The sequence below is a fragment of the Bufo gargarizans genome, chromosome 2, assembly GCF_014858855.1.
Source record: "Bufo gargarizans isolate SCDJY-AF-19 chromosome 2, ASM1485885v1, whole genome shotgun sequence".
Lineage (NCBI taxonomy): Eukaryota > Metazoa > Chordata > Amphibia > Anura > Bufonidae > Bufo > Bufo gargarizans.
The window spans coordinates 59,391,545-59,418,670 of NC_058081.1; the positions used below are offsets into that span (position 1 = coordinate 59,391,545).

The window sequence follows — 27,126 nt, forward strand, 5'->3', positions numbered from 1 at the left end:
GGGTGTAGGATTAAGGCCTGTGACGTTAGATTCTACACCCCTGTGGAAAGAACTCTCACTGAGATTATTATTATTATTACCAGTGAAATTTTGCACTTTTTGTTTTCTTACGTATATTTTAATGTTTTTAAGGGTATGTTCTTAAAATATTAATAAACACAATTATCTACACTTTATCCAGTGATCCCTCTTGAGTGTGCCCCCTCATTTCTCTTATTTTCCACTATCTCATCTGGGTCCTGAGGGTAGGACCTGAGGGTGAGCACCTACCCATACGCAACAGGGGTGAGCCGCTGTATGTCATACGAATTTCCTAAATAAACTTCATTCCAACTTTCCTACCATTTCATACTTACCAACGTTTAGGTTCTTAAAATGGGGGCCTTCCAAAACCCTGCCCCTGGGAATGCCCCAAATCTGCCCAGAAACTCCCACGTATGGGCAGGGATATCGCCAGCCCCACTTGTTTTCAGCCCGGGACAGCCAGAATTTGCCAAGACTGTCTTTGAAAATCAGGAACATTCCTTGCAAATTCGGGACAGTTGGCAACTATGCAATTTTGCTGCTATAGAGTCTGTGCAACTCCTATACATAGCTGCCTGTGCTGTGCACTGGCAGCACGCCACACTGCTCCTGACCTGGCTGATGCAGGCTTAGGGAAGTTGTCAGAGCCAGTTTTAGATAAAGTGTTTTCCTTGGCAAAATTACAAATTTGGCCCAAAAAACTGAAATATTGTACCAACAACACAGTCACATTCAGTCAATTAAAATTTTGCATAGCTTGTATGTTCTCTATGTTCACATGGTTTACCCTGAGTATTCAAGTTTCCTCCACATTCTGGCATTGTGGTTCAGATGAGAAAAAACCCAGGGTAGATTGTCAAAAAGCACCCCCGTCAATCACTAAGTTAGGCTTTATTCAGAGTATTACCACACTACAGACTATACTAGAGAATACAGTAGTGATCAGGCGCAATCACAGTCAAAATACGTAACCATTAAATCTAGTGATGTCTTCTCTCATTGCAGTCATTCACTTGTCTTTTCTTCTCCATACAGCCAAGGCCACCATGGTGACTTCTCCAAACGACTACAGAGTTTGCTACACAGACGTCTTTGGTCCCTCACTCCTGTAGACCATTCTCATCCTCGATAACAAAACAAACCTAGAGTCAGACATGGCTCCTAAATGAAATAAGACCCTCTAATGTAATTCAGACCTCAATAACAGACCCCTTAAATTAATACTGCATTCAAGACCTCTTGAATAGATACATAGCTGTGGTTCACCTGATTAAAACTCGTTCCCGAGTTATATGTTTTCATAATAAGTGAATTAGGTCCCTGGTGCAATAAAGACATCACCATTACTCTTGTTGTACCCAAGCTCCACTACTTTTTGTGGCCAGCCTCTCCTTGGCTGCTTTGCCCCTGCCTTATCTTGTCAATCAAAGCAGCCAGGGAGGGACCGGTCACAGAAAGGGGTGGAGTTTGGGTGCAATAAAAGCGATGCCCTCTTTGCACCAAAGGCCTAATTTGCCTATTAGGGATAGGAATCATAACTTGGGAGCAAAGAATCGGTTCAACAAAATAAAAACTGCATTTTAATGAGGTGAAGCACAGCTATGTGTCTATTGTAGGAAGGCGCAAGGTTCCGTAGTTGACGGAAGGTATGTGTCACCGAGGTTCCTGGCCTCGGTAGAGTAAGAGCCAGTTTTCATGTGTCAGCAGAAGTTGCTGTTTGACACCTAGCTATTTAGTATAGCTGATCCGGGACGGCTCTTACTGGGAGTAGTCAAAGTGCTGGGTGGGTGACTACTCCCCACGTTCCAGGCCGGGTCTTGGCAGGCTTATAAAAAACTGCCAGCACTGTCAGGTGGTGTGGATTACCTCCCTCTGACAGTGGAGCTCTGGAGATCTCTGTGCTGAGGTGTAAAGACTGTGTCTCAGGCGAGCAGGCCGCCCTAAAGCCTGCAAGTGGACTTTCTGAGGCTGAGCATTCAGTTGGGTGTGAACTGACACCCAGGATACCAGGTGAACTTTATTTTGTTTTTCTGTGTGTGAACAAGCACTGTTGTGTTATGCTATAAGTGTGAATAAACACTGAAGAGTGATTTACAACCTGGTCCTTTGCCTCTATACTGTGTCCGCTAACCTGCCTACCAGAGCGAATCCCCACACTATGCAAGCAATTAGATAGGAAGGTTGCTGGTGACAGATTGCCTTTAAAAAACAGACCCCAGACCAGATACTTAAATTAATCTGATCCCTTAAATTAATCAGATACCAAGCTGGACACTAAATTTATTTAGACCCTAGACCAGATCCTTTGTAATCAGACCCCAGGACATATTCCTACATTAATAAGAATAGACCCCAGAATAAATTCCTATATTAATCAGACCCCAGACCCATACCTGATCCCTATATTAATCAGACACCAGACCGGACCCCTATATTAATCAGACACCAGACCAGATCCCTATGTTAATCAGAGCCCAGACCAGATCCTTATATTAATCAGAGCCCGGACCAGATCCTTATGTTAATCAGAGCCCAGAGCAAATCCTTATATTAATCAGAGCCCAGACCCGATCCCTATATTATTCAGACCCCAGACCTGATCCATATATTAATCAGACCCCAGACCTGATCCCTATATTAATCAGACACCAGACATGATCCCTATATTAATCAGACACCAGACCTGATCCCTATATTATTCAGACCCCAGACCAGATCCCTAAATTAAATCAGAACCCAGACCTGATCCCTATATTAATCCGAACCCAGACCAAATTCTTATATTAATCAAACCCAAGAACGGATCCTTAAATTAATCAGACCCCAAACCATAACTCTAAATTTATTCAGACTCAGTCAGACCCTACATCCAGTCCCCATAAATTAATCAGACCCTAAACCAGGGAAAAAAACAAGACCCCAAGCTAGGCTCCTGCATATACTTATACCTCTGGCTCCTCTTCATCTCTGGGAACCACTGTTCTGGGCCCTGGCACCATCTAGCATCAAGGCATTGTGTGCCTTCTGATGGTGAATGGTGCGGCGGAGAGCCTGAAGGGTAAGCGTACCAGCAGTGTTGGACTCACTCAGCCGGTCGGAGTTGTTCAGCTTCCTGTACTAAGGGAAGAGCAGCTGAACAACAGTGACAAGTTTGGGGAGTGTTGGGGACCCCTTTGAAGATGGGGGCCATTGGCAATTGCCGAGTCCCCCATCTCCCTAACCTCGGCCCTGGCTGATGTCATCTATTCATTTAACTATCCGCCTGCTCTCTGCATTATGCCTATAAAATAGCGTCATCAAACATAGGACAAGTATAGCGTCTCTTCCCAGTGTAGACATAAACAGTACTGCCCCTCTGAAAATGATGGTAACTTCTCCCTACAAATACCGGACTCACAGAGACTGGCAGAATAGTTCACAGCTCCCATCTCTCCAATAGACCAATTTACTAAATGTTAAGAAATAGAGAATTTCTACATGTTCACTTCATAGGGCAAAATTGGTGACAGGTAAATGGTCTCCATGCAGCACCTAGTGGTCATCATTGGTTTTGCGCAGCTCAATTTTTCCCCTCACAATTTATATATTTTTTTGGTTTGGAGAAATTGGTAGAGCCAATTATAAACCCTAAATAGACCAATGCTAGACAGAACTATGCTTTTCCAATTATTATACTGTTATCACACAACTCCACAAAATGTCAGCACTTCTCTTATGATTAGTGCTGTGTGCTTCCATAAGGCCCACCCAACTCCGACTATATGTCATTCATATTACTAACATCCAGTGGTAATATGGTGTTGCATGCTATGGTGCTATTCTCACAATACAGTTATTTTTGCTTTTAGGGTACTTTCACACTAGCGTTGTGAGGATCCGGCAGGCAAACGGATATCATTTGTTTCTGGATCCATCTGAAAAATGCATTAAAATACCAGATCCGTCTCTCCAGAGTCATCCGATAAAAATTATCCTTTTTTTCTTCACATTTTTAAAGGTGTGCACATGCTCAAGCTGGAAAACCGGATCCGTCACTGCGGCCATTTCCTGAAAACTTGGTACCGGATCCGGCATTAATACATTTCAATGGAAATGAATGCCGGATCCAGCAATTCAGCATGTGGAACCTGCATTCCCTGAATGTGATGGAGGCCAGCATAGCACCAGGTAATGTGGAATTTAGTGTTAGGTTCCCGTCTTATTGAGATCGCCTTGACGTTTGGCAGACGGGCCCAAATAATTTTGTACAAAATGATTTGCCAAGCATCTCAAATTTATTAGCATAGCATTAGCACCAGAATACTTTCTATTATTTTGGCATTATTGTACTTTATTTGGTTTGCAGAGTGCTGTTGCATTGTATATTTTTTTGCCTTTGGCAATCCAGCAAGTGTTCCGGATTTTTGGCCCGAGAAAATTCTGCAGCATGCTGCTGTATTTTCTCCGGCCAAATGCAGTAAAAGGGACGAAACGGAAGACACCCTGATGCATACTGAACGGATTGCTTTCCATTTAGAATTCATTAGGACAAAACTGATGTGTTTTTTCCGGTATTTAGCCCCTATGACCAAACTCAATACCGGAAAACTTTAACGCTAGTGTGAAAGTACCCGTAGGCTTCGGTTTCTACAAACAAACTGCGTTTTTGCAAACATTTGACAAAATCATAACATGTGAGCACCCAAAATCACAGTAGAGTACAGTGCTGGGCTGCTACACTGGCCCAAATCGGCTACTTAGATTTCAGTTCAACTCTGCTGCATTGACCCTGAGTTCAGCTCTGCTACACAGGCCCACAGGTAATCTCTACTACACAGGTCTTCAGTTCGGCTCTGTTATACAGGTGTCACGACCCTTGGTCATGGTCGTGACTCTTGTGGCCGCATGCAGTTGCCTGCGGTCTTGGTGTTGTTGTCAATCACAGGTGAGGGCTATAGTATGTTGCCTCACCTGTGGTTGCCACTGGCAACATTGGGTATGTGGCAGCAGAGCAGCCTGAGCGGTGCTAGTCAGCTTGCTGCAGTAGGCATGCGGTTGCACCTGGCAACCTCTCCCATAGGTGTGCCTTTTATCGGTGTGCACGGGGTGTTATATGTGTTGTGTGCACTTCCCCTTTAAAGGGAGTCTTTCACCTAAAATGACCATTATACACCACAAACATCATGATATCCATTACATTCCCCATATTATAATCTTACCTTTCATATTGCTGTCCGTCGCCTATTCTCTCTTAAAAACGCTTTTATTCCATATGCTAATTAGGTTCTGAACCCCTCCCCTTTCACCCCTCTGGCCCGCCCTCGGTTCTTCAGATACCATCCTCCAGTCAATGACAAATCTGGCGCCTGCGCACTCCATTACTCACTAGGGCAGAGGCAGCAGAGCGTTTAATTCGCATGCGCCGGCCCGTACATCCCGATCTAGCAGGCGGAAGTAAACTGCCAAAATATCGGGATGTACGGGCCGGCGCATTAAACGCTCTGCTGCCTCTGCCCTAGTGGGTAATGGAGTGCGCAGGCGCCGGATTTGTCATTGACTGGAGGATGGTATCTGAAGAACCGAGGACGGGCCAGAGGGGTGAAAGGGGAGGGGTTCAGAACCTAATTAGCATATGGAATAAAAGCGTTTTTAAGAGAGAATAGGCGACGGACAGCAATATGAAAGGTAAGATTATAATATGGGGAATGTAATGGATATCATGATGTTTGTGGTGTATAATGGTCATTTTAGGTGAAAGACTTCCTTTAAGTTGATGTCTTCCCTTCCCTGGTGTTGGAAGGGTTAACTTCCTTCCTAGTGTGTGTGTGTGTGCACTGGGTGTGTCTGACTGTGGGTGTGGCTACTTGGCCCTATATAGTCTCTGCTTTAGGCAGTAGCCAGAGAGGGTGCTTCAGCCATGCTTGCTGGAGACATCCTCCTGGTTATTTACCATCTGCCAGTGAGGGCCACCCTGGTGGTCATAAACGTTATGTCTGGTGTTAGTTTATGGTTTATGTGTTATTGCAGCATATGGTTTACTGGGTTCCTGTGTGATGTCTGTTGTGTGCTGTGTCCTTGGTGTTGGTTGTGGATAACAGCACTTGTACGTGGGTTCCAGGTTGTGTGTCTGTGGCAGGTAAGTGTGGTACTAGTCTCACTTACCTGTCAATGCCATATGTCTGTTTGTGTTTCCCCTTTCGGTGTAGCTTGGCCAGTGAGACTCCTGTTCCTCCGTGTCTAGGAGGAACAGGTCGTCTTACCCTGCTCCTAGTCCAGGGCCACCCTGAGGGCGAGCAGGAATATCAGGTTCCGGAGTATGAGCCCTCCTACCTTCAGGGTTGGCTCATACGGATAGGAGACAGGGTCAGAATTAGGGATGTGTAGGAGGTGACCAGCTCCCTAATTCTCTGTCCTGGCCTTGCAACGACTCCATCTGCTGATACCGCACGGCTGAGGGTTTTCCCCATCCGCAGCCGTGACAACAGGTCCTCAGTTCAACCCTACTATATCAGCCCTGAATCCATCTGTTGCTTGGCTCCTCAGTTCAGTTGCGCTACATTGACCCTCAGCTCTGCTACACCAAGTCACCAGCACTGCTACATTGGCCCTTCAGCTACACTAGCACTACAGCCATGTGAAAACGGTGCCACCTCTCTATCCTGCTTCAAGATCTGCTCTACTGCTTAGTGGGCCTACTTCACCAGGTGAGAACGCTACAAATAGCCTAGAATTTCTATTTCAGGTAACCATATGGCCTTACTGTACTTCTTCAGGGCTTTCACTTCATATGGAGGTATTTTGTTTCTCTTGGATTTGTAACAAAAAAAGTAAAGTGAATATTTGAAAACATTCTGCCAGCTTCCCCTAGTGGTGCACACTGCATACAAATGTAGACAGCTCCTATTGAATGCAATAAATTAATCTCCAGTAAACTGTTAAGCTTCCCGCATCGTGCTGGGCTGCTCCCACCCAGTTATTAAAGATCATTTATTCCTAAAAGCAAAAACTCCCATTAATATACCGTAAGTTATTTCAAGTTCTGTTCAGTTGTGTACGATGTATAGCTGGGAAAGCTGGATGATAACCAATATGGCCTGCACTGCAGCTTGCACAGAGCTTACTGCCCAGCTTTCTGATTAGCATTATGGGAGCAGGGGTTTTCCATTCAGATCAGGATAGTAGAAAAGCTGGGTGACTCATAAGAGAGATAAAACAAGGTCTTGTTTTCCAGGGCCACCCAGCCTTCCTAGAAACGGATATAGAAATAACTTCAGTTTTTTTCAAGGAAAGTGGGATCCCTATCTACAAGCAAAGTGGTAGCAGAAAAGATGTGGAAGTTCTAGTCTCCCTTATAGAGCAATTTGTACAATTCTTTGAGGCAACCCCAAGTTTAATCATGTATAGAGGGAAAAAAACTATAAAAGTGGAAAATATACAGTAATCTCTGTGCACCACCATGTGGTCATCAGCGGTATTGCATGGGTCAATTTTGTTTAATTCCTTTAGTTGTTTTTTTTTTCTTTCTGAGCAATTTAACCCCCGAACAGTCATATTAAAATTGGACAATAAACAGTATGGAGGGCATTTAAATATCTGTTGTTGCAAGGAAACATACAATATAGATATACCTGGAAATATTTATTCAATACATATTCAGAATAAAATCAGAATATGCTTCAAAAAATTAAATAAAAATACACAAATGTACAGATTTTTTAAATATATAAAATAAAAAAAACATATAGAATGGGCATATCGGCAGAGGGTATGCCGCGGAGAGTGCACCTATTCTGTGGATTCGGGACGGTAGAGCTACTGTAACCAAATATTTTAAAAAAAATTGGGGGGGGGGGGTTATGTTAATTTTGACTTAAATGTCTTAAAAGTAATTTTTTCCTCTTGTCTTCCAGTGGCCATAACTTTGTTAAATTTTGCAGTTTTTGAATTTTTATATTTTTTTTATAGGAGTCATACATGTATTAAATCACATATTTTAGGGGAGGTAGTGGTATTTAAAAAACCCCCACAACAGTCATATTAAAATTGGCGTTTTTAATGTAATTTTTTCCTCTTGTCTTCCTGTGGCCATAACTTTGTTAAATTGTGTACTTTTTGAATTTTTCAAAGCAGTGTATAACGTGCACTCTAGTGACGGTATATAAAATGCTGATTTCTTGGTAGCAGTCACAGCATGCCAGTTCTCATCTGCCATGGATTTTTAGGTGGAGGACCTCTTTACTGTACTACCCAGGACTAGTGTCTAGGTTGACAATGGGGGGGGGGGGGGACACTTATAGGCAGCAGTCATCAGATTTTTAGGCAAAGGTGTCTAGGTTAACAATGGTTTACTCACTGTGAAGCTCTCCGACTTTGTGAAGTCTTTGTCTATGAAGGCCTGGACACAGTCATACTGGGACATCTCTTCACTGTGAATCAGCCTCCTGTGAAGTCAGCCATCGTTAGTACAATCTTTACACACCCAATAAAGGTGATACAATCACTGTAGCAGAGATAATATACTAGATAATAGCGGTAATATGGGGCACATAGAACTTCGATTAGTCACACAGGGACATACACAGAAAGCATAGGGCCCCATGGCGAAACGTGGTGTAGGCTCCAACAATATTATTATTAAGATCCAGTTCATTGTAATTATAATTTAATATAATATTTTTTTATTTTATAATTATAAAATCATTTATAATGGAGCTAATACTGCTGCACCATGTGAGCTGTGTGTCCGGCAGGAGAGTGCACAGATTTCATAGGGCCCCAAAACAAAACTTAAAGAGGACCCTTGTAGGGCAGGCCATACTGATGACATGTGATATCGCTCTTTTTTTTTGTTGTTGTTTCCTGTGGGCTGCTCCATTCCCCAGCTGTGCCCCCCGTTCTGGTTTTCCGCCCTGTATGTAAATCTATACTATTGTTACAGGGAGTAGAAGACGGCCACGTTTCCCAAGGGGCGTCTACAGCTCCCTGGCTATTAGCTGGCCAATCGCAACGGAGAGCGTTACAGTAAGAAAAAAGGTGAGATATATGGTCAGGACCGGCGAAAGGTCCTCTTTATTATGCCGAGATTTCTGACAAATGTAAGTTTTTTTTTTATTCATTAAGTGGAGGATTTTTTTTTTTTTTTATTAAAAAAGTTGCACTCCACTTTGTGTAGGAGAAAGTGGAACAGATGCTTCATAAATATGGTGCTCCTTCTGAACACCATATTTCTCAATGTATATTCCCCACCACACAACTGGCATTAACGCATTGATATATCTCCCTCATACAGCTCTAAACTCTCTGCTTCCCTTCAAATATGTGGGAAAACTGTCTGCCTGCAGCCGCCACTAGAGGGAGCTCAGTGCATAGAAATTTATAGATACCATTGCACTCAGTGGAAGCTGTAAATTCCCCCCGTTCTGTGTATATATATATATACACAGTACAGACCAAAAGTTTGGACACACCTTCTCATTCAAAGAGTTTTCTTTATGTTCATGTCTATGAAAATTGTAGATTCACACTGAAGGCATCAAAACTATGAATTAACATATGTGGAATTATATACATAACAAAAAAGTGTGAAACAACTGAAAATATGTCATATTCTAGGTTCTTCAAAGTAGCCACCTTTTGCTTTGATTACTGCTTTGCACACTCTTGGCATTCTCTTGATGAGCTTCAAGAGGTAGTCACCTGAAATGGTTTTCACTTCACAGGTGTGCCCTGTCAGGTTTAATAAGTGGGATTTCTTGCCTTATAAATGGGGTTGGGACCATCAGTTGTGTTGTGGAGAAGTCAGGTGGATACACAGCTGATAGTCCTACTGAATAGACTGTTAGAATTTGTATTATGGCAAGAAAAAAGCAGCTAAGTAAAGAAAAACGAGTGGCCATCATTACTTTAAGAAATGAAGGTCAGTCAGTCCGAAAAATTGGGAAAACTTTGAAAGTGTCCCCAAGTGCAGTCACAAAAACCATCAAGCGCTACAAAGAAACTGGCTCACATGCGGACCGCCCCAGGAAAGGAAGACCAAGAGTCCCCTCTGCTGTGGAGGATAAGTTCATCCGAGTCACCAGCCTCAGAAATCGCAGGTTAACAGCAGCTCAGATTAGAGACCAGGTCAATGCCACACAGAGTTCTAGCAGCAGACACATCTCTAGAACAACTGTTAGGCCTCATGCACACGACCGTTGTGTGCATCCGTGGCCGTTGTGCCGTTTTCCGTTTTTTTTCACGGACCCATTGACTTTCAATGGGTCCGTGGAAAAATCGGAAAATGCACCGTTTGGCAGCCGCATCCGTGAGCCGTGTTTCCTGGCCGTGAAAAAAATATGACCTGTCCTATTTTTTTCACGGCCAACGGTTCACGGGCCCATTCAAGTCAATGGGTCCGTGAAAGAACACGGATGCACACAAGATTGGCATCCGTGTCCGTGATCCGTGGCCGTAGGTTACTTTCATACAGACGGATCCGAAGATCCGTCTGCATAAAAGCTTTTTCAGAGCTGAGTTTTCACTTCGTGAAAACTCAGATCCGACAGTATATTCTAACACAGAGGCGTTCCCATGGTGATGGGACGCTTCTAGTTAGAATACACTACAAACTGTGTACAAGACTGCCCCCTGCTGCCTGGCAGCACCCGATCTCTTACAGGGGGATATGATAGTACAATTAACCCCATCATATCCCCCTGTAAGAGATCAGGGCTGCCAGGCAGCAGGGGGCAGACCCCCCCTCCCCAGTTTGAATATCATTGTGCGGCCCCCCCCCTCCCCTGTTGTTAACTCGTTGGTGGCCAGTGTGCGCACCCCCCTCCCTCCCTCCCTCTATTGTTTTAATACATTGGGGCCAGTGTGCGCGCGCCCCCTCCCTCCCTCTATTGTTTTAATACATTGGGGCCAGTGTGCGCGCGCCCCCCCAACCCCCCCTCCCTCCCTCTATTGTTTTAACACATTGGGGCCAGTGTGCGCACCCCCCCAACCCCCCCCCCCCCCCTCCCTCCCTCTATTGTAATCATCATCGGTGGCAGCGGAGTAGAAGATTTTCATACTTACCTGGCTGCTGGCTGCTGCGATGTCTGCGTCCGGCCGGGAGCTCCTCCTACTGGTAAGTGACAGCAATGCGCCGCACAGACCTGTCACTTACCAGTAGGAGGAGCTCCCGGCCGGACACAGAGATCGCAGCAGCCAGCAGCCAGGTAAGTATGAATCTTCTACTCCGCTGCCACCGATGATCGGGGGGGGGGGGGGGGCACACTGGCCCCAATGCTATTATTACAATAGAGGGAGGGAGGGGGGGGGGGTTGGGGGGGCGCGCACACTGGCCCCAATGCTATTATTACAATAGAGGGAGGGAGGGGGGGGGGGTTGGGGGGGCGCGCACACTGGCCCCAATGCTATTATTACAATAGAGGGAGGGAGGGAGGGGGGTGCGCACACTGGCCACCAACGAGTTAACAACAGGGGAGGGGGGGCCCACTGGCCACCAATGAGTTAAAAACAGGGGGGGGGGGTCTGCCCCCTGCTGCCTGGCAGCACCTGCCAGGCAGCAGGGGACAGTCATGTACACAGTTTTTTTGTATATTCTAACCTGAAGCGTCTCCATCACCATGGGAACGCCTCTGTGTTAGAATATACTGTCGTAAATGAGTTTCACGATGTAGCTCATATCCGACAGTATATTCTAACATAGAGGCGTTCCCATGGTGATGGGGACGCTACAAGTTAAAATATACCATCGGATTGGAGAAAACTCCAATCCGATGGTATAACAGAACTCCAGACTTTACATTGAAAGTCAATGGGGACGGATCCGTTTGAAATGGCACCATATTGTGTCAACATCAAACGGATCCGTCCCCATTGACTTGCATTGTAATTCAGGACGGATCCGTTTGGCTCCGCACGGCCAGGCGGACACCAAAATGACTTTTTTTTCATGTCCGTGGATCCTCCAAAAATCAAGGAAGACCCACGGACGGAAAAACGGTCACGGATCACGGACCAACGGAACCCCGTTTTGCGGACCGTGAAAAAAAACGTCCGTGTGCATGAGGCCTTAAGAGGAGACACACATGGTAGAATATCTGCTAGGAAACCACTGCTAAGGACAGGCAACAAGCAGAAGAGACTTGTTTGGGCTAAAGAACACAAGGAATGGACATTAGACCAGTGGAAATCTGTGCTTTGGTCTGATGAGTCCAAATTTGAAATCTTTGGTTCCAACCACCGTGTCTTTATGCGACGCAAAAAAGGTGAACGGATGGACTCTACATGCCTGGTTCCCGGACCTGAACCTAATCGAGATGGTTTGGGGTGAGCTGGATCGCAGAGTGAAGGCAAAAGGGCCAACAAGTGCTAAAATATGACATATTTTCACAATTTTGCCCAAAAACACAGCCATGAATAAAGAATGGTACCAAAACACCCTCCAACAGCAACTTCTTCCAACAATCCAACAACAGTTTGGTGAAGAACAATGCATTTTCCAGCACGATGGAGCACCGGCGCCATAAGGCAAAAGTGATAAATAAGTGGCTCGGGGACCAAAACGTTGACATTTTGGTCTTCCCTTCCTGGGGCGGTCCGCATGTGAGCCAGTTTCTTTGTAGCGCTTGAAAGTTTTCCTGGTCACAAGGATAACCGCTATTGTAGTATAGCCATGGCCTAATAGCACTTAGTACCTTATTTCCAGATGTGCCTTTGTTCCAGCATAAGATGTTTTTTATCCTCTGAAAATCCAGTTTATTAGGTATGCAAATGAGCCAATAAAGGTGTCCAGAGGGGCGTCACTCTTGCAGGAAGGAGCCCAGGCCCCCTGCCACAATGTGTCCACCCTCAAAAGACTTAAAACCCCGCCCCCACTCCCCTGATCTGATTAGGCCACGCCCCCTCTCACTCCTGAGCCAACGGGGATTGAAAAAAATGAAGGTAAAAATCAACTTCTTCAGCTGGAGAGGTGGGACTTTCTCCCTGCAGCTCACACTCAGACAGCACAGTGCTGCTGTCTAAGGGTCCATTCACACGTCCGTGTGTGTTTTGCGGATCCGCGAAACACAGAGATCGGCGATGTGCGTTCCGCATTTTGCACTTAATAGAAAATGCCTAATCTTGTCCGCAATTGTACTGGGTGCAGAGGGGCAGCACATGCATCTGTACTGGGTGCAGCAGGACACCACAAGGATCTGTACTGGGTGCAGAGGGGCAGCACATGCATCTGTACTGGGTGCAGCAGGACACCACAAGGATCTGTACTGGGTGCAGAGGGGCAGCACATGCATCTGTACTGGGTGCAGCAGGACACCACAAGGATCTGTACTGGGTGCAGAGGGGCAGCACATGCATCTGTACTGGGTGCAGCAGGACACCACAAGGATCTGTACTGGGTGCAGCAGGGCACCACAAGGATCTGGGATCTGTACTGGGTGCAGCAAGGCAGCACATGCATCTGTACTGGGTGCAGCAGGACACCACAAGGATCTGTACTGGGAGCAGCAGGGCACCACAAGGATCTGTACTGGGAGCAGCAGGGCACCACAAGGATCTGTACTGGGTGCAGCAGGGCACCACAAGGATCTGTACTGGGTGCAGAAGGGGACCACAAGGATCTGTACTGGGAGCAGCAGGGCACCACAAGGATCTGTACTGGGAGCAGCAGGGCACCACAAGGATCTGTACTGGGTGCAGCAGGGCACCACAAGGATCTGTACTGGGTGCAGAAGGGGACCACAAGGATCTGTACTGGGAGCAGCAGGGCACCACAAGGATCTGTACTGGGAGTAGCAGGGCACCACTAGGATCTGTACTGGGAGCAGCAGGGCACCACTAGGATCTGTACTGGGTGCAGAAGGGGACCACAAGGATCTGTACTGGGAGCAGCAGGGCACCACAAGAATCTGTACTGGGAGCAGCGGGACATCACAAGGATCTGTAACATATGTGAAGAGAGGGTAACACGGCGGCACTGCTTCCACTGGTATGGCCATCAGTAATAGAATAACCGTAAATGTGGTATAATATGCTCCGCTGTGTGGTGCTCAGCGACACAGAGTTTCAGACTGTGGTTCACGATGAGAAGAGGGAAAATAACAGAGTTGCGGCACTCGCCGGAGTAATAGTTGCTACTTTGTTCGGGCTTCCTTAGAAGACAACACATAAAGGATCCAGGGGCGGACACAATGTTGCGAGCGGCGACGGCCGTTTCGCGCGTGGGATCGCGCTTCCTCAGGCCGCTGTATACGTCATCACGCAGACTTGCGCTTTATACAGGCGGACAGGGGATGGCCGGCACCGTCAGCCAAAGGGATTAATGACATAAATTAAAAACATGCGAACAGCAGGTACAGGTATGGATGTTAGAAGCAAATTAATAAGCACAAAATCGGATACAGATTACCTAATAGTGCCCACACCAAGCGGGCTTTAACTACAAATTCATAGATAGGTGGCAGGGGAGGTTTCAGGCACCGCGATGTGGATTCAGATGTATTAGATACATTGAGATTCAAATAATGATAATGTTTGAGCTGCAAAAGCCGCATAGTGCCAGCATGGAAAATCGCAAGTACAGGAAAAATCATAAGTGCTCAAAATCGCAAATGTGAAGGATCGCAAGTGCAAAAAATCGCATCATGTGAACAATCGCCCCTCTACTCTGAACGCATGCGGATTATAGGAACACTGACATATCGTTCTTGTCGTTCATGCCTGCCGCACCCATTGCTCCAGTTTCCATAATCCACCTTGCCTCCCTCTGCAGGAGCCGGCAATGCCGGTCACCCCCCTAGGGATGGGACGGACATGCTCTACCCCCGCAAAGGAGAGGCAGCGCGGATGGGCATCATGGGCAGTACGGATGTGGTCAATAAGGCGTGGGCTACCTCTGCCCGACCGTATAGAACCAACGTGTTCACGGATGCGTTCAAATAGGGGGCGAATTGTTTTGCCTATATAAAAACGTTTGCAGGGACAAAAAACTACGTATACCACATAAGATGTACGGCAGTTTATGAATTCCCGTACGGTATGTTGTATCCCTCCTATCAGTAGATGTTTACTGCAAACATTAAGTGCACAAAATGAACAGTGGCCACATTTGAAATTGCCCCTAGGCTTCCTAAGCCAGGTCTCGCCCTTAGGCGTAGAAAATATACTCCTGACAAGTTTGTCCTTGAGCGTGGGGCACTTTCTAAATGTGACTAGCGGTTTTTCATTGGTGAAACTGCTGAGAGAGGAGTCCCCCTTCAGTAAGTCCCAGTTCTGATTAATTACCTGTCTAACTGTCTCAGCGGAAGAACTATATTGGAAGGAGAAGGCAAAGCGTCAGGTCCACCTTCCTTCCTCCCATGCCGGCCGGCTCAGCTATAGACCTTTTCCACAAGCGAGTATTGAGAGAAATGCGTGCGCTGGTGTATCCCGCAGCACCTTCTAACCTAACGGTAGAAGAATCCCGCGCTCTCTTGTGGCTAAGTAAACAGACTAATATGGTTATTAAGCCGGCCGACAAGGGAGGGAACGTGGTCCTGATGCCCAGGGAGTATTATTTGGAGGAGGCACATAGGCAATTAGGAGACAGCACAGTGTATTCAAAGCTTAGGGGAGACCCTATACCCGATATGTCTTCTAAGCTGTTCACTCTTATTAATCATTATGTATTTAACAGATTTTTATTCAAAGGTATGAAAGATCGACTTATTCCTGCCTTCCCCAAAATCCCTACATGGTACTTTGTACCTAAAATTCATAAATCACTGACCCGACCTCCGGGTCGTCCCATCATCGCAGGGATCGGTTCAGTGACTGAGCCTCTGTCTGGCTATATTGACTGGCTTCTTAGACCCTTGCTAAGTAGCACTCCGACGTATTTAAAGGACACAGGTGACTTTCTCCGGGCACTCTGAGGCCTTGAGTGGCAGGATGATTTTAACCTTGCGTCTTTAGACGTTGAAAGCATCCCCCATGATTTAGGACTTCGGGCAGTCAATACGGTTCTAAGTAAAAGCGATAAGGGTGCGACATTTAACGACTTCATCCATGAGGCATTGGACCTCGTCCTTAGCAACAATGTCTTTCAATTTGATGGACAGTGGTACCGCCAGGTACTAGGTACTGCGATGGGCACCCCTGTTTCATGCACATTTGCTAACCTGTACCTGGCAGTAATTGAAGAGACCTATATCTTTTCGATGGATAACCCCTTCCTGCGCCATATCCACCTGTTTTTAAGATATGTGGATGACATTTTTCTGGTCTGGTCGGGGAGCGAGGGGTCGTGCCATGCATTTGTTGACTATCTGAATGCACGTAACCAAATGAATATAAAATTCACCATCAATTTTGGTGGTGACGCTCTAGACTTCTTGGACGTGCACGTCACCGTGAAGGATGGTATTGTACATACCAGTGGCTATCGTAAGCCTACGGCGACCAACTCCCTCCTCCACCAGACCAGCTTTCATCCACCTTCGGTTAAACGTGCTGTCCCGTACGGACAATTTATCCGATTACGTAGGATAAACGATACCGATGAGAGCTTTTTTAGGCAGGCTGGAAAGCTTAGGGGTAGGCTCTTGGATAGGGGTTATCCACCGAGAAGTGTCTCAGCAGCCCTCTATAAGGCTGCCAAATTGGATCGCAATTCCTTGCTCATGGAGGGAAGAACTAATGCCAAACCCTCACGCTTTGCCTTCTCCTTCCAATATAGTTCTTCCGCTGAGACAGTTAGACAGGTAATTAATCAGAACTGGGACTTACTGAAGGGGGACTCCTCTCTCAGCAGTTTCACCAATGAAAAACCGCTAGTCACATTTAGAAAGTGCCCCACGCTCAAGGACAAACTTGTCAGGAGTATATTTTCTACGCCTAAGGGCGAGACCTGGCTTAGGAAGCCTAGGGGCAATTTCAAATGTGGCCACTGTTCATTTTGTGCACTTAATGTTTGCAGTAAACATCTACTGATAGGAGGGATACAACATACCGTACGGGAATTCATAAACTGCCGTACATCTTATGTGGTATACGTAGTTTTTTGTCCCTGCAAACGTTTTTATATAGGCAAAACAATTCGCCCCCTATTTGAACGCATCCGTGAACACGTTGGTTCTATACGGTCGGGCAGAGGTAGCCCACGCCTTATTGACCACATCCGTACTGCCCATGATGCCCATCCGCGCTGCCTCTCCTTTGCGGGGGTAGAGCATGTCCGTCCCATCCCTAGGGGGGTGACCGGCATTGCCGGCTCCTGCAGAGGGAGGCAAGGTGGATTATGGAAACTGGAGCAATGGGTGCGGCAGGCATGAACGACAAGAACGATATGTCAGTGTTCCTATAATCCGCATGCGTTCAGAGTAGAGGGGCGATTGTTCACATGATGCGATTTTTTGCACTTGCGATCCTTCGCATTTGCGATTTTGAGCACTTATGATTTTTCCTGTACTTGCGATTTTCCATGCTGGCACTATGCGGCTTTTGCAGCTCGAACATTATCATTATTTGAATCTCAATGTATCTAATACATCTGAATCCACATCGCGGTGCCTGAAACCTCCCCTGCCACCTATCTATGAATTTGTAGTTAAAGCCCGCTTGGTGTGGGCACTATTAGGTAATCTGTATCCGATTTTGTGCTTATTAATTTGCTTCTAACATCCATACCTGTACCTGCTGTTCGCATGTTTTTAATTTATGTCATTAATCCCTTTGGCTGACGGTGCCGGCTGTCCCCTGTCCGCCTGTATAAAGCGCAAGTCTGCGTGATGACGTATACAGCGGCCTGAGGAAGCGCGATCCCACGCACGAAACGGCCGTCGCCGCTCGCAACATTGTGTCCGCCCCTGGATCCTTTATGTGTTGTCTTCTAAGGAAGCCCGAACAAAGTAGCAACTATTACTCCGGCGAGTGCCGCAACTCTGTTATTTTCCCTCTTCTCATCGTGAACCACAAGGATCTGTACTGGGAGCAGCAAGACCTCACAAGAATCAGTACTGGGAGCAGTGGGGCACCACAAGGATCTGTGTTAGGCCCAATTCTCTTTAATCTCTTTATCAGTGATCTTGTGGACGGGATTGAGAGTAAGGATACCTAAAATCCAGCTTCATTGTCAAATATTACAGAAAGACCTAAGATAAGATGGCAGCATGGCAAGAATGTGGAGGATGAAATTTAAAGGGGTTGTCCGCTTTTTTAATGTTGATGACCTATCCTAAGCATGGGTCATCAATATCAGATCAGGGGGTTAGGGGGTTGTCCGCATCCGTATGTCCGTTCCATAGCCCCGCATAAAAGATAGAACATGTTGCGTTTTGCGGACAAGGATAGGTATTGTTACAAAAAAAATGGAAGCAATACGGATGCCAAACAGACCTCATCTGTATTTTTTGCGAATCAGCGTTTGCAGACCGCGGTCATGTGAATGCAGCCTAATGTTGATCAATTTAAAGCAATGCACTGTGGCCAAAGTAATGGTATGGCTGTATACACATTCCACGGAGTAACACTGGGGAGTAAGCTAAGCAGCAGTGCTCAATGTCAGGCAGCAGCTGCAAAAGCAAGTACCATTTTAGGATGTACAAAAAGAGCTAAAAACCTGTGATCCCAATGTAACGTTACCCCTTTATAAACCCCTCTTGAATATGGGATTCAGTTGTGAGCTCTGTATAGTATAAAGGGCATAGGAGAACTAGAACGGGTTCGGAGGCGGGGATCGGATAATTAAATGTGATGGAGGGGCTCTTCTAATGAGAAGCTTGAAGAATCAGGCTCGTTCAGCTTGGAAAAGACGCCTTAGAGGTGATTTCATTCACAAAGAACTGGATCAGGATTTATTCTTTCCATGGACTTTACGGAGGACGTGTGGAGCATAGGGGATTCAGACATTAGGGAAGGATTCTTTACAGTGCCCTGCCCCAGGAGGTTGTAATGGCAGATACTATGCCAGCATTTATAAAGGGCTTATTATGTAACAGCGCACTACTGAGAGACTCTGACGGCATAATAGGGCTTCCATGGAGATGCACAAGCCCTCTACTGGACCCTCGTATGCCTCTGACTTCATAGGGTGTTTTTTCTGTAGGAATCCAAAAAAATCTGAAAAAATTTGTCACTCTCCCTTGGACTCCATGTATGGAAGTATAAAGAAGCATTGGTTTAAAGGGCTTTTCCAAGACTTTTATACTGATGACCTATCCTCTGGACAGGTCATCAGTCTGGCACATGGGAACCCCGCTGATCAGCTATTTGAGAAGGCGACGGCAATCCCTAGGCCATCGTGTGACGTCACATTCATCAGTCACAGCTCCTCTCCATTGAAGTGAATGGGGCTGAAGCTGCAATACCAGGCACAGCCACTATACAATGTTCGGCACTGTACTTGGTGAGCTCACAGAAGGTCATGGCGCTACTGTGAGCACCAATGCCTTCTCAGACAGCTGATGGGCAGGGGGTCCCCCCCTGTTCAGATGCTAATGTCCAGAGAATAGGTCATCAGTATAAAAGTCTCCGAAAAACCCTTTAACGAGAAAATATCTCCAATGAAGTCTGACGGCGCTTACGCAGGAGAACTCAAAGGTTGTATGACTCATACTAAATGAGCCATGTAAGTCATCCAGGCTGCGTGCCAGTGTGCATGAGCCCTTACCAGCACTGCAGCTCGGAGGAAGCCTGAATGACTGTCCTTACAGGAGATTTACTAAGGAAAATGTAAATTGCGAACATGATTTGCAGTAGATTAATGAACTATTGCTTTTGACTTGTCTGACAAGGAGGCATGGCTTTTTGGGGAAAAGATGCCACAATGTGCACCAAAAACGTGCAAAATTCTGGTGCAAAATAAGTCAACTAATAGGTATAAACTTACACAGTCTACTCTGAAAATCTGATGCACTTTTAGTCTGTCTAGGTTAAACTTCCCTAGGATATACTTGTCTAGTCTCCTCGATTGTCTGGGAGTCTCCCACATTTCTGGCAGAGCAGGGAAGATGCCCACAAAATCCTGCTACCAACCCTCACATGGGGAAGTCACCTGCATACGCATTTATATTACTGCTATTGAGTGCAATGGCAGCTCTATACATTTTTATGCAGTGAGCTCCCCCTAGTGGCGGCTATTGGCAGCCATAATTATGCCCTTCATAGGAGGCACTCTGCTGGCTGTATTGTTTGTGAGGAGTAGTCTGCTGGATCTATGGGAACAAACTCTACTGACCAAGTTAGGGGACGGATCTCTGATGGCGCTATAAACGGAGGCACAGTAGCTGTTGTGTCGGCATGACCTTACTTAAAGGCAAGGTTTGGAAAATTTCTCCAGCACACAATGCACAAGAAGTTGGTTCCTAACAGTAGGCAGGTATGTGCTCATATTACAGCAGACCTGGAGACTTAGGCCACTCTGAAGTCTAGGACCATGTAGTCCTCCATGTCTTATTACCTGATGAAGTTTTCAGCAGATCCCATGTTCTCCTGATAATTTTTGCCCCCATATTCCTGCATATGAAGAGCGATGAATGCGGACTGGCGGTGCTGCACCGTCTGATGGGATGAGAAGGCATGTCAAGATGATGATGATGATGATAGATACCAATGGAGTTGTCTATGGGACCGTATGGTTAATGTCATCTTACCTTATAGAATTCCTGAACCCAATTTTTCTCAATTTCTTCAGGCTGTGTGAGAAATGGAAAAATTTATGTCAACTTAGGAAGCTTCAGAAGATTAAGGAAACCAAGCACAATGCAAGTACTTTTAATCCATAGGCAAATGAGCAGTTAAGTGCATTGAGGGCGGGCCCAAGCCACTCTGTGCACCCTCACTTTTCCTGCTTCTTCTGCCAGACCCTCCCTCTGCTAGATTCGGAGGGCTAGGCGGGATGACTATGCAGGAACCTGGTCCTGTCAATCAAGAGCTTTTCTATCCAGCAAAAAAAAAAAAAAAGGTCAGTTAAAGTGATTTTTTTTTAACCTTTTTTAAAAAAAAGAAAAGAAAATAAAGCAACAAAGAAACACCGATGTCCACTCACTGACAACCCCCTTGTCCAAAAATTCAACCAATCACACGTCACTTCCCTTGTTTCCAGGGGAAACAAATATAAAGCTAGATCAGCTTTTTTTTTTTTTGTATTTTTTTTTTTTTAAACTGATGCAAACTTTGCATCAGATTTTACAATGGATCCAGTTCCTCTAAAAAAGTAGTGAAACAGGCCTAAAACCACGTAAAATGTCCCGTAGGGCTATCTCAGCTGAATGTAATGATACTTTTTTTACTTAACGAAGTGTTACTAATCCATATGCAAACAAGCAATTAAGTGCACCAAAGGCGGGCCAAGCCACTCTGTGCACCCTTGCTCCTCCTACTTCCTCTGCCAGCCCCTCCTTCTTCTTGACTGATAGGGCCAGTTTCCTGCATGGTCATTTCTCCTGGTCCTACCAATCAAATTGATGGCGGGGCTAGAGGGTATTCTATTCTATTCTTGCTTTCCCCTTCTGCCTCCGCCCTCGGAGGGTTCTCCCTGTCTAATATGCCGGGCGAGCGCCACTCAGCGCAAACCAGCCGCACTGAGTCTTTATACTTTAGCTCCAGCCCACGTGGGTGGCACTACACCTTGGCAAATCAGAGTTCCTTTGCTGGTCACTGAAGCCACCAACAATCTCCACCTCAGTCAATGGGAACCAAGACCTCATTAGAAATGAAGCGCCCTGGCAATCTCCAGCAAAGAGCACCATCCCCTGTATATAGCGTATTCACCAACTCACAGATGTACAAATGTCTGTAGAACTGACTGCTGGGCACCAGACATAAGACGTTATGTGATAGCCAGAAAGAAGACGATAATTTAGGGTAGGGCCTAGCAGGCAATATCACCATGACCAAGGCCGATTCTAGCCTTTCTGCTGCCTGAGGCTAAAATGTAAATGGTGCACATACCTCTTACATCCAGTGATGTAGTCACTGAGGCCTATGAGGCTGAACGGCGGCGACAGAAGCCATAGGCTCAGATGCCCCCCTGTAAACTGAGGCAAAATGCTCATCTCGCCTCATGGCAGAAGAGAGCCCTGACCATGACAACCCTTTCTGTAAATGAAGCCAATGCAGCAATCTGCAGGTCGCCACAGGTCAGGTCCAGATTCGAATCCCCAGGCGATCATCCGTTATTGCCAGCCATACAGTTCCACTGCCGCGGATGGGGCGGACATTCACATGAATAGCCTTCCGTGTGATACATTCTGCTCCAGGTCATAGGCAGGTTGGTAGTAGTAGATGGTTTTCCACCGTGACAATTACTATTTGAATAATATTTGCATGTCTGCTATTTGCATTCATAGACAAATCACGGGAGGAGAAAAAAAGAAAAATCCTAGACTCTTCACTGCTTAATTAGAATAACGACTCATTTTACACAACGTATCGAGCCTCATGACATCTCTGTGAGAATCACTAAATAAGTTTAAAGGGCTGCTCCATCTGGGACATTGATGGCATATCACTAGGCGCCGTATTTTTAATAATATCAAATAAACATAATAGCCATGTTTTAAAGAGGACCCCTCACCTCTCCTGACATGTCTGTTTTAGTAACTACTTGCCACCCCCATTTAACAACAAATCCAAAGCATCTATTCCTATTCTATGATGTGTCATCCCTTTATTATTTCTACTAGAAGTCATGAATGAATTACTAGCATTTTGCTACGAAGGTCCAGATGGGTGATACCAGATGGGTGTGTTTCCCTACACAGTCTGACATCAATCAGTACTGCCAATGTCAGACAGTGCAGGAATACCCCCCCAACTGGTAACACCCAATGTCAGCGAGGGAGCGGAGGAATGTACACCTTAGGGTCCATTCACACGTCCGTTGTTTCTTTCCTGATCTGTTCCGTTTTTTGCTGAACAGATCTGGACCAGATCTGGACCCATTCATTTTCAATGGGTCCTGAAAAAAAATCTGACATTGTGCTGTCCATTGTGATCTGTTCAGCAAAAAACGGAACAGATCAGGAAACAAACAACAGACGTGTGAATGGACCCTTACACTCTTTTTTCCATCGCCTGATGCCACTGGAAAAGAATCCCAGACTCTTCTCCCAGTAAGTTTGAATTTCATTTTAATACTTTCTTTTGGGGACCCATAGGTTTGGTATGGACAGGTTTCGGACTGTAAGAACCAGTTGCATAACAGCATGTTGGTTATTTAGTGTTTCCAAACCAGGTGGCAGGTTCCCTTTAAAGGGTTTATCTAATTTCAAGAACCCCCCCCCCCCCCCTCATGTGCCGGGCCCCTTACCGGTAATATACTTACCCTGCTCCCAGTGCCGCTCCTGTTCCCCGCACCGCCGCTGCTGCTTCTTTCTGCACGGTGTCGGGGGGGAGCAGCCAATGGCAGGCGGGGGCGAGCCACTGCAGTCTCATAGAAGTGAATGGGGCTGAGCACGATACCAAGCAATGTATGGCGCTGTCCTTGGTGAGCAGGGAGAAGGCCGCCTCGCTACTGCGAGGGCCGGTGCCTTCTCAAACAGCTGATCAGCGGGGGTCCCAGGTGTCAGACTCCAACTGATCAGATACTGATGACCTATCCAGAAGATAGGACATCAGTTCTAAAGTCTCGGAAAACCCTTTTTAAGTTCATGTAGATAACCCCTTTAAATGGCAGAATGATAATAACATACACGAATGATTAAAAGGCAAAAGAAAGCAGAGAAAGTAATAAGACGTATAAATGGATAAAACTCACCTCTTCACACAGTGAGCCAATATTGGCCGTGATGAGCAGGACTCCCAGACTGTCCATGATGGAACTCACAAGTGACAGATACTGCTAAACCAAGACTGTGGCACACGGGGGACAAATATAAAATCAGCTATGAGGCTAAAGGGTTACGTTTATAGAAAACCTCAGACGAGGTGTAAGAAAATCTGTAATTAAAGATCAAGGAGGAAGACTAAAGTGAAGTCTGGGAAGACTAAAGAGAAGAAAGAAGAGGACAAGGGTCTGAGCGCAAGGATCCAAGGGTAATGGAACATGTAAGCAGGAGCACAGAGGAGCAGAAATGAGGTGAGAGCTTATAAAACCGGCAGACAGGTAAATATTATGCAAAGTGGCACACAGGAGGTACATAACATGGTATTAACTTGTCACTGTCCCGGGCAGGGCATCCCGTTAATCCAGACTTGGTCAGCTGCCTTGCTTTGCAGATGTTTAGAAATCCCAGGATCTGATTGTATAGATGTGTGCCGCTTCTTGTGATTGCACTGATCTCCCTCCTTCCTGGCTCAGGTGTGTTTGACAGGCCCCTCCCTACCACTGTGCAGGTGACCCTAGCCCTCTACTCACATACCTGTCCCTCCCGCGCTCCACACATGTCTCCTGCAGTCAGAGTCTACTATGTGTCTTCCTCAAGTCTCCAGCTCTTCTCTTGTCTGTTCTCGTTGTTACCTCAGTGTCAGGTTACATGACGCTGAAAGGTAAAGGCCTACTGAGCAGGTTTGACAAACACATAACCGTTCCAGCTGTCTATACCACAGCTGATATATAAATAGGCCTCACTGCTAGAGAACGTCTGGCCTACAACCCATCCTGGCTTCTGCAACTGTAAAACACCCATCAGCCACTGCATCTAGCTGTCATGTACCACACACTTCCTTTAAGCGATTGCAAAACCTAAGAGCGTCTGTCACAGTTCCTCTGGAGCACGCAGCCTGTCTAAATGACCATAAATGATGTCTCGGTGTTACCTAAGAAACAAGGCCTAGCCAAGTGACATCACAAACAAGGCAAGCCCATTGTGTGATGTCATCGCTAGACTGACACAAAAGCTAGGATGGTTGGGGCCCAAGTTTAAGACATGCATGGTCCACGTACAAGGAACATCTAAGCTGTATTACAAACCTTGGGGTGGAAATGGTTGTGAAAGACTGCAGTTATCCCCGCTTTTCATCAAGAATCAAACTTTACCGGTGTTTCCAAGTCCACAGGCGAATACATCTTGAGAATACGTGGAATGATGACAGTTTCTCCCACCTCAAACCCTGGACCTCAGTCACAAAAACCTTGTATAAGAAATCAAGATAAAGGCCAACAAGATGAGAACTCAAAGAATTCTGAAACATCTAGAGACCATGTCCAACATCTGAAAAGAAAGGTGACATTTGCACTGGATAACCCACCGCTTCCTAAGAGAATCAACCTAGATTCAAACACCAATGAGAAGCATCGAGAGGCAGAAAACAAAACTTCTGAAGAATACTCTAGAAACACACAAATAAGAACCAGGCAGAAAAGTAAATCTAGACCCTTCTCAACCTGGTCCACAAGTGGGACTGAACCACCATCTACAGAAACCCCAGAAACTAAGAAACATGCTGAGGTTAGTAACGGAAAGAAACCTACAATTAGACATAAGACTAAAAGACTAAAAAATAAACTTCAAGTGAGAAAATGCAAACAGAAAACAGGGAAATCTACAACCAGACGCAAGGTTAGAATACAGAAAGAGAATAGTACGACTCATGCAGAACCAAGGGAACAGAAAACATGGATGGACAATTCTACCCAGACGGAAAACATACCAGAGTCTCCTCCAGTAGTCCAAGATGGAGCTTCATTGTTAAGGGTTCCCAAGCCCTTCTTGGACATAACATTAAATATGAATGAGCCCCAAGAACCATGGACGTTCACATGGAAGATAGCTCTACCCCATGGAGATACCAGGAATACTCATTAAAGTGATCAGGATAATTAGAACATCCAAGTGTCTGAATAAACAATGACCACAGGATATTACTTTCTTAATGATTTTCTTTAAAAAAAAAAAATCTCTTATTCTTAGGACATTTTGAGAAATTGTCCTAAAACAGTGAACTATAATCCTGTAGATACAATGATGTCATGGACATGGCAGAGTGGGGGTGCCTAGAGCTCATATGGCGAGTGTCTAAGATATTCTAAAAAATTCTTAACTTGTGCCTCTGCCATATGCACATGACCCATCTCTTACATCATATAAATGTCTCCTAAATAGTTGCATATACCTACACCTGTCAGCCATGGAAGAAGCAACTTCACCATGCTAGGAATTTACATGTATCTGTAGGTCCCCTTTAATTTACTCAGACGAACAGTCCAGTTATGGGTAAGAACATTTATAGCTAAATTTGGACATTCCTTTAGACTTTCTTAGAAGTAAGTTGTCTGCAGCCGTCCCAGTTTTGGCTTGTATTTAACGTTCCCCCTCATGTGCCCCCACCCCCGCTACAGAGGAATTTTATACCTACCACAATGTACTGTAACATAGCAGAGCCAAAACTTCCACATCTCTCTACATTTTATTTCCGGATAGACGAGGGGGCTGGTAGATTCAGATATCACAGACAGTCCTGTATTTCCTGTCCTTGGAAGAGTAGGAAGGAGTTAACCCCTGAAGACCCACTATTCTCCTCAGTCTGGAGAAGCTTAGGCACAAAGCCATCGGGCCTTTCATTGGAGATGGACGCTGTGAAGATTTCCAGATGTGTACCTCCGACAGAATGTTCTGTCATATGACACTATACAGATATAAGGCTACTTTCACACTTGCGTTTGGTACGGATCCGTCATGGATCTGCACAGACGGATATACAGATATCAGATAATACAACTGCCTGCATCCGTTCAGAACGGATCCGTTTGTATCATCTGTAACATAGCCAAGTCAATGGAGGACGGATCTGTTTTCTATTGTGCCAGATTGTGTCAAAGAAAACAGATCCGTCCCTATTGACTTACATTGTGTGTCAGAACGGCCCGTTTGGCTCAGTTTCGCCAGACGGACACCAAAACGCTGCAAGCAGTGTTTTTGGTGTCCGTCTCCAGAGCGGAATGGTGACTGAACAGAGGCAAACTGATGCATTCTGAGCCAATCCTTTTCCATTTAGAATGCATTAGGGCAAAACTGATCCGTTTTGGACCGCTTGTGAGAGCCCTGAACGGATTGCACAAACGGAAAGCCAAAATGCCAGTGTGAAAGTAGCCTATGTACATTGGGATATATAGTTTTTCCGCCACAATGAAGAAAAATAGTTTTACTGTGTGTTTTTGTGGTGGCCCACTGTATAGGGAAATGGGACACTTTTTGCCTCCATCTGAGTACAGAA

At 45.7% G+C, this 27,126-nt stretch overlaps 1 protein-coding gene across 4 annotated transcripts in view; it reads right to left on the reverse strand.

Annotated features, from left to right (window-relative positions):
- LOC122929407 (inositol polyphosphate-5-phosphatase A-like) overlaps positions 1–26,346 on the reverse strand; it is an 83,037-nt gene extending 56,691 nt beyond the window's left edge. The window contains exons 1-6 of one of the 4 annotated variants that reach the window (XM_044282958.1): positions 26,269–26,346; positions 24,884–25,044; positions 23,729–23,823; positions 20,622–20,663; positions 20,429–20,529; positions 8,357–8,444 (exon numbers count right to left, since the gene is read on the reverse strand). In XM_044282958.1, coding sequence (XP_044138893.1) covers positions 8,357–8,444; positions 20,429–20,529; positions 20,622–20,663; positions 23,729–23,785 — 288 coding nt within the window. In that variant the 5' untranslated portion in view covers positions 23,786–23,823; positions 24,884–25,044; positions 26,269–26,346. The other 3 variants (XM_044282961.1, XM_044282959.1, XM_044282960.1) reach the window with 3 other exon arrangements.
- Positions 26,347–27,126: the final 780 nt, after the last annotated feature.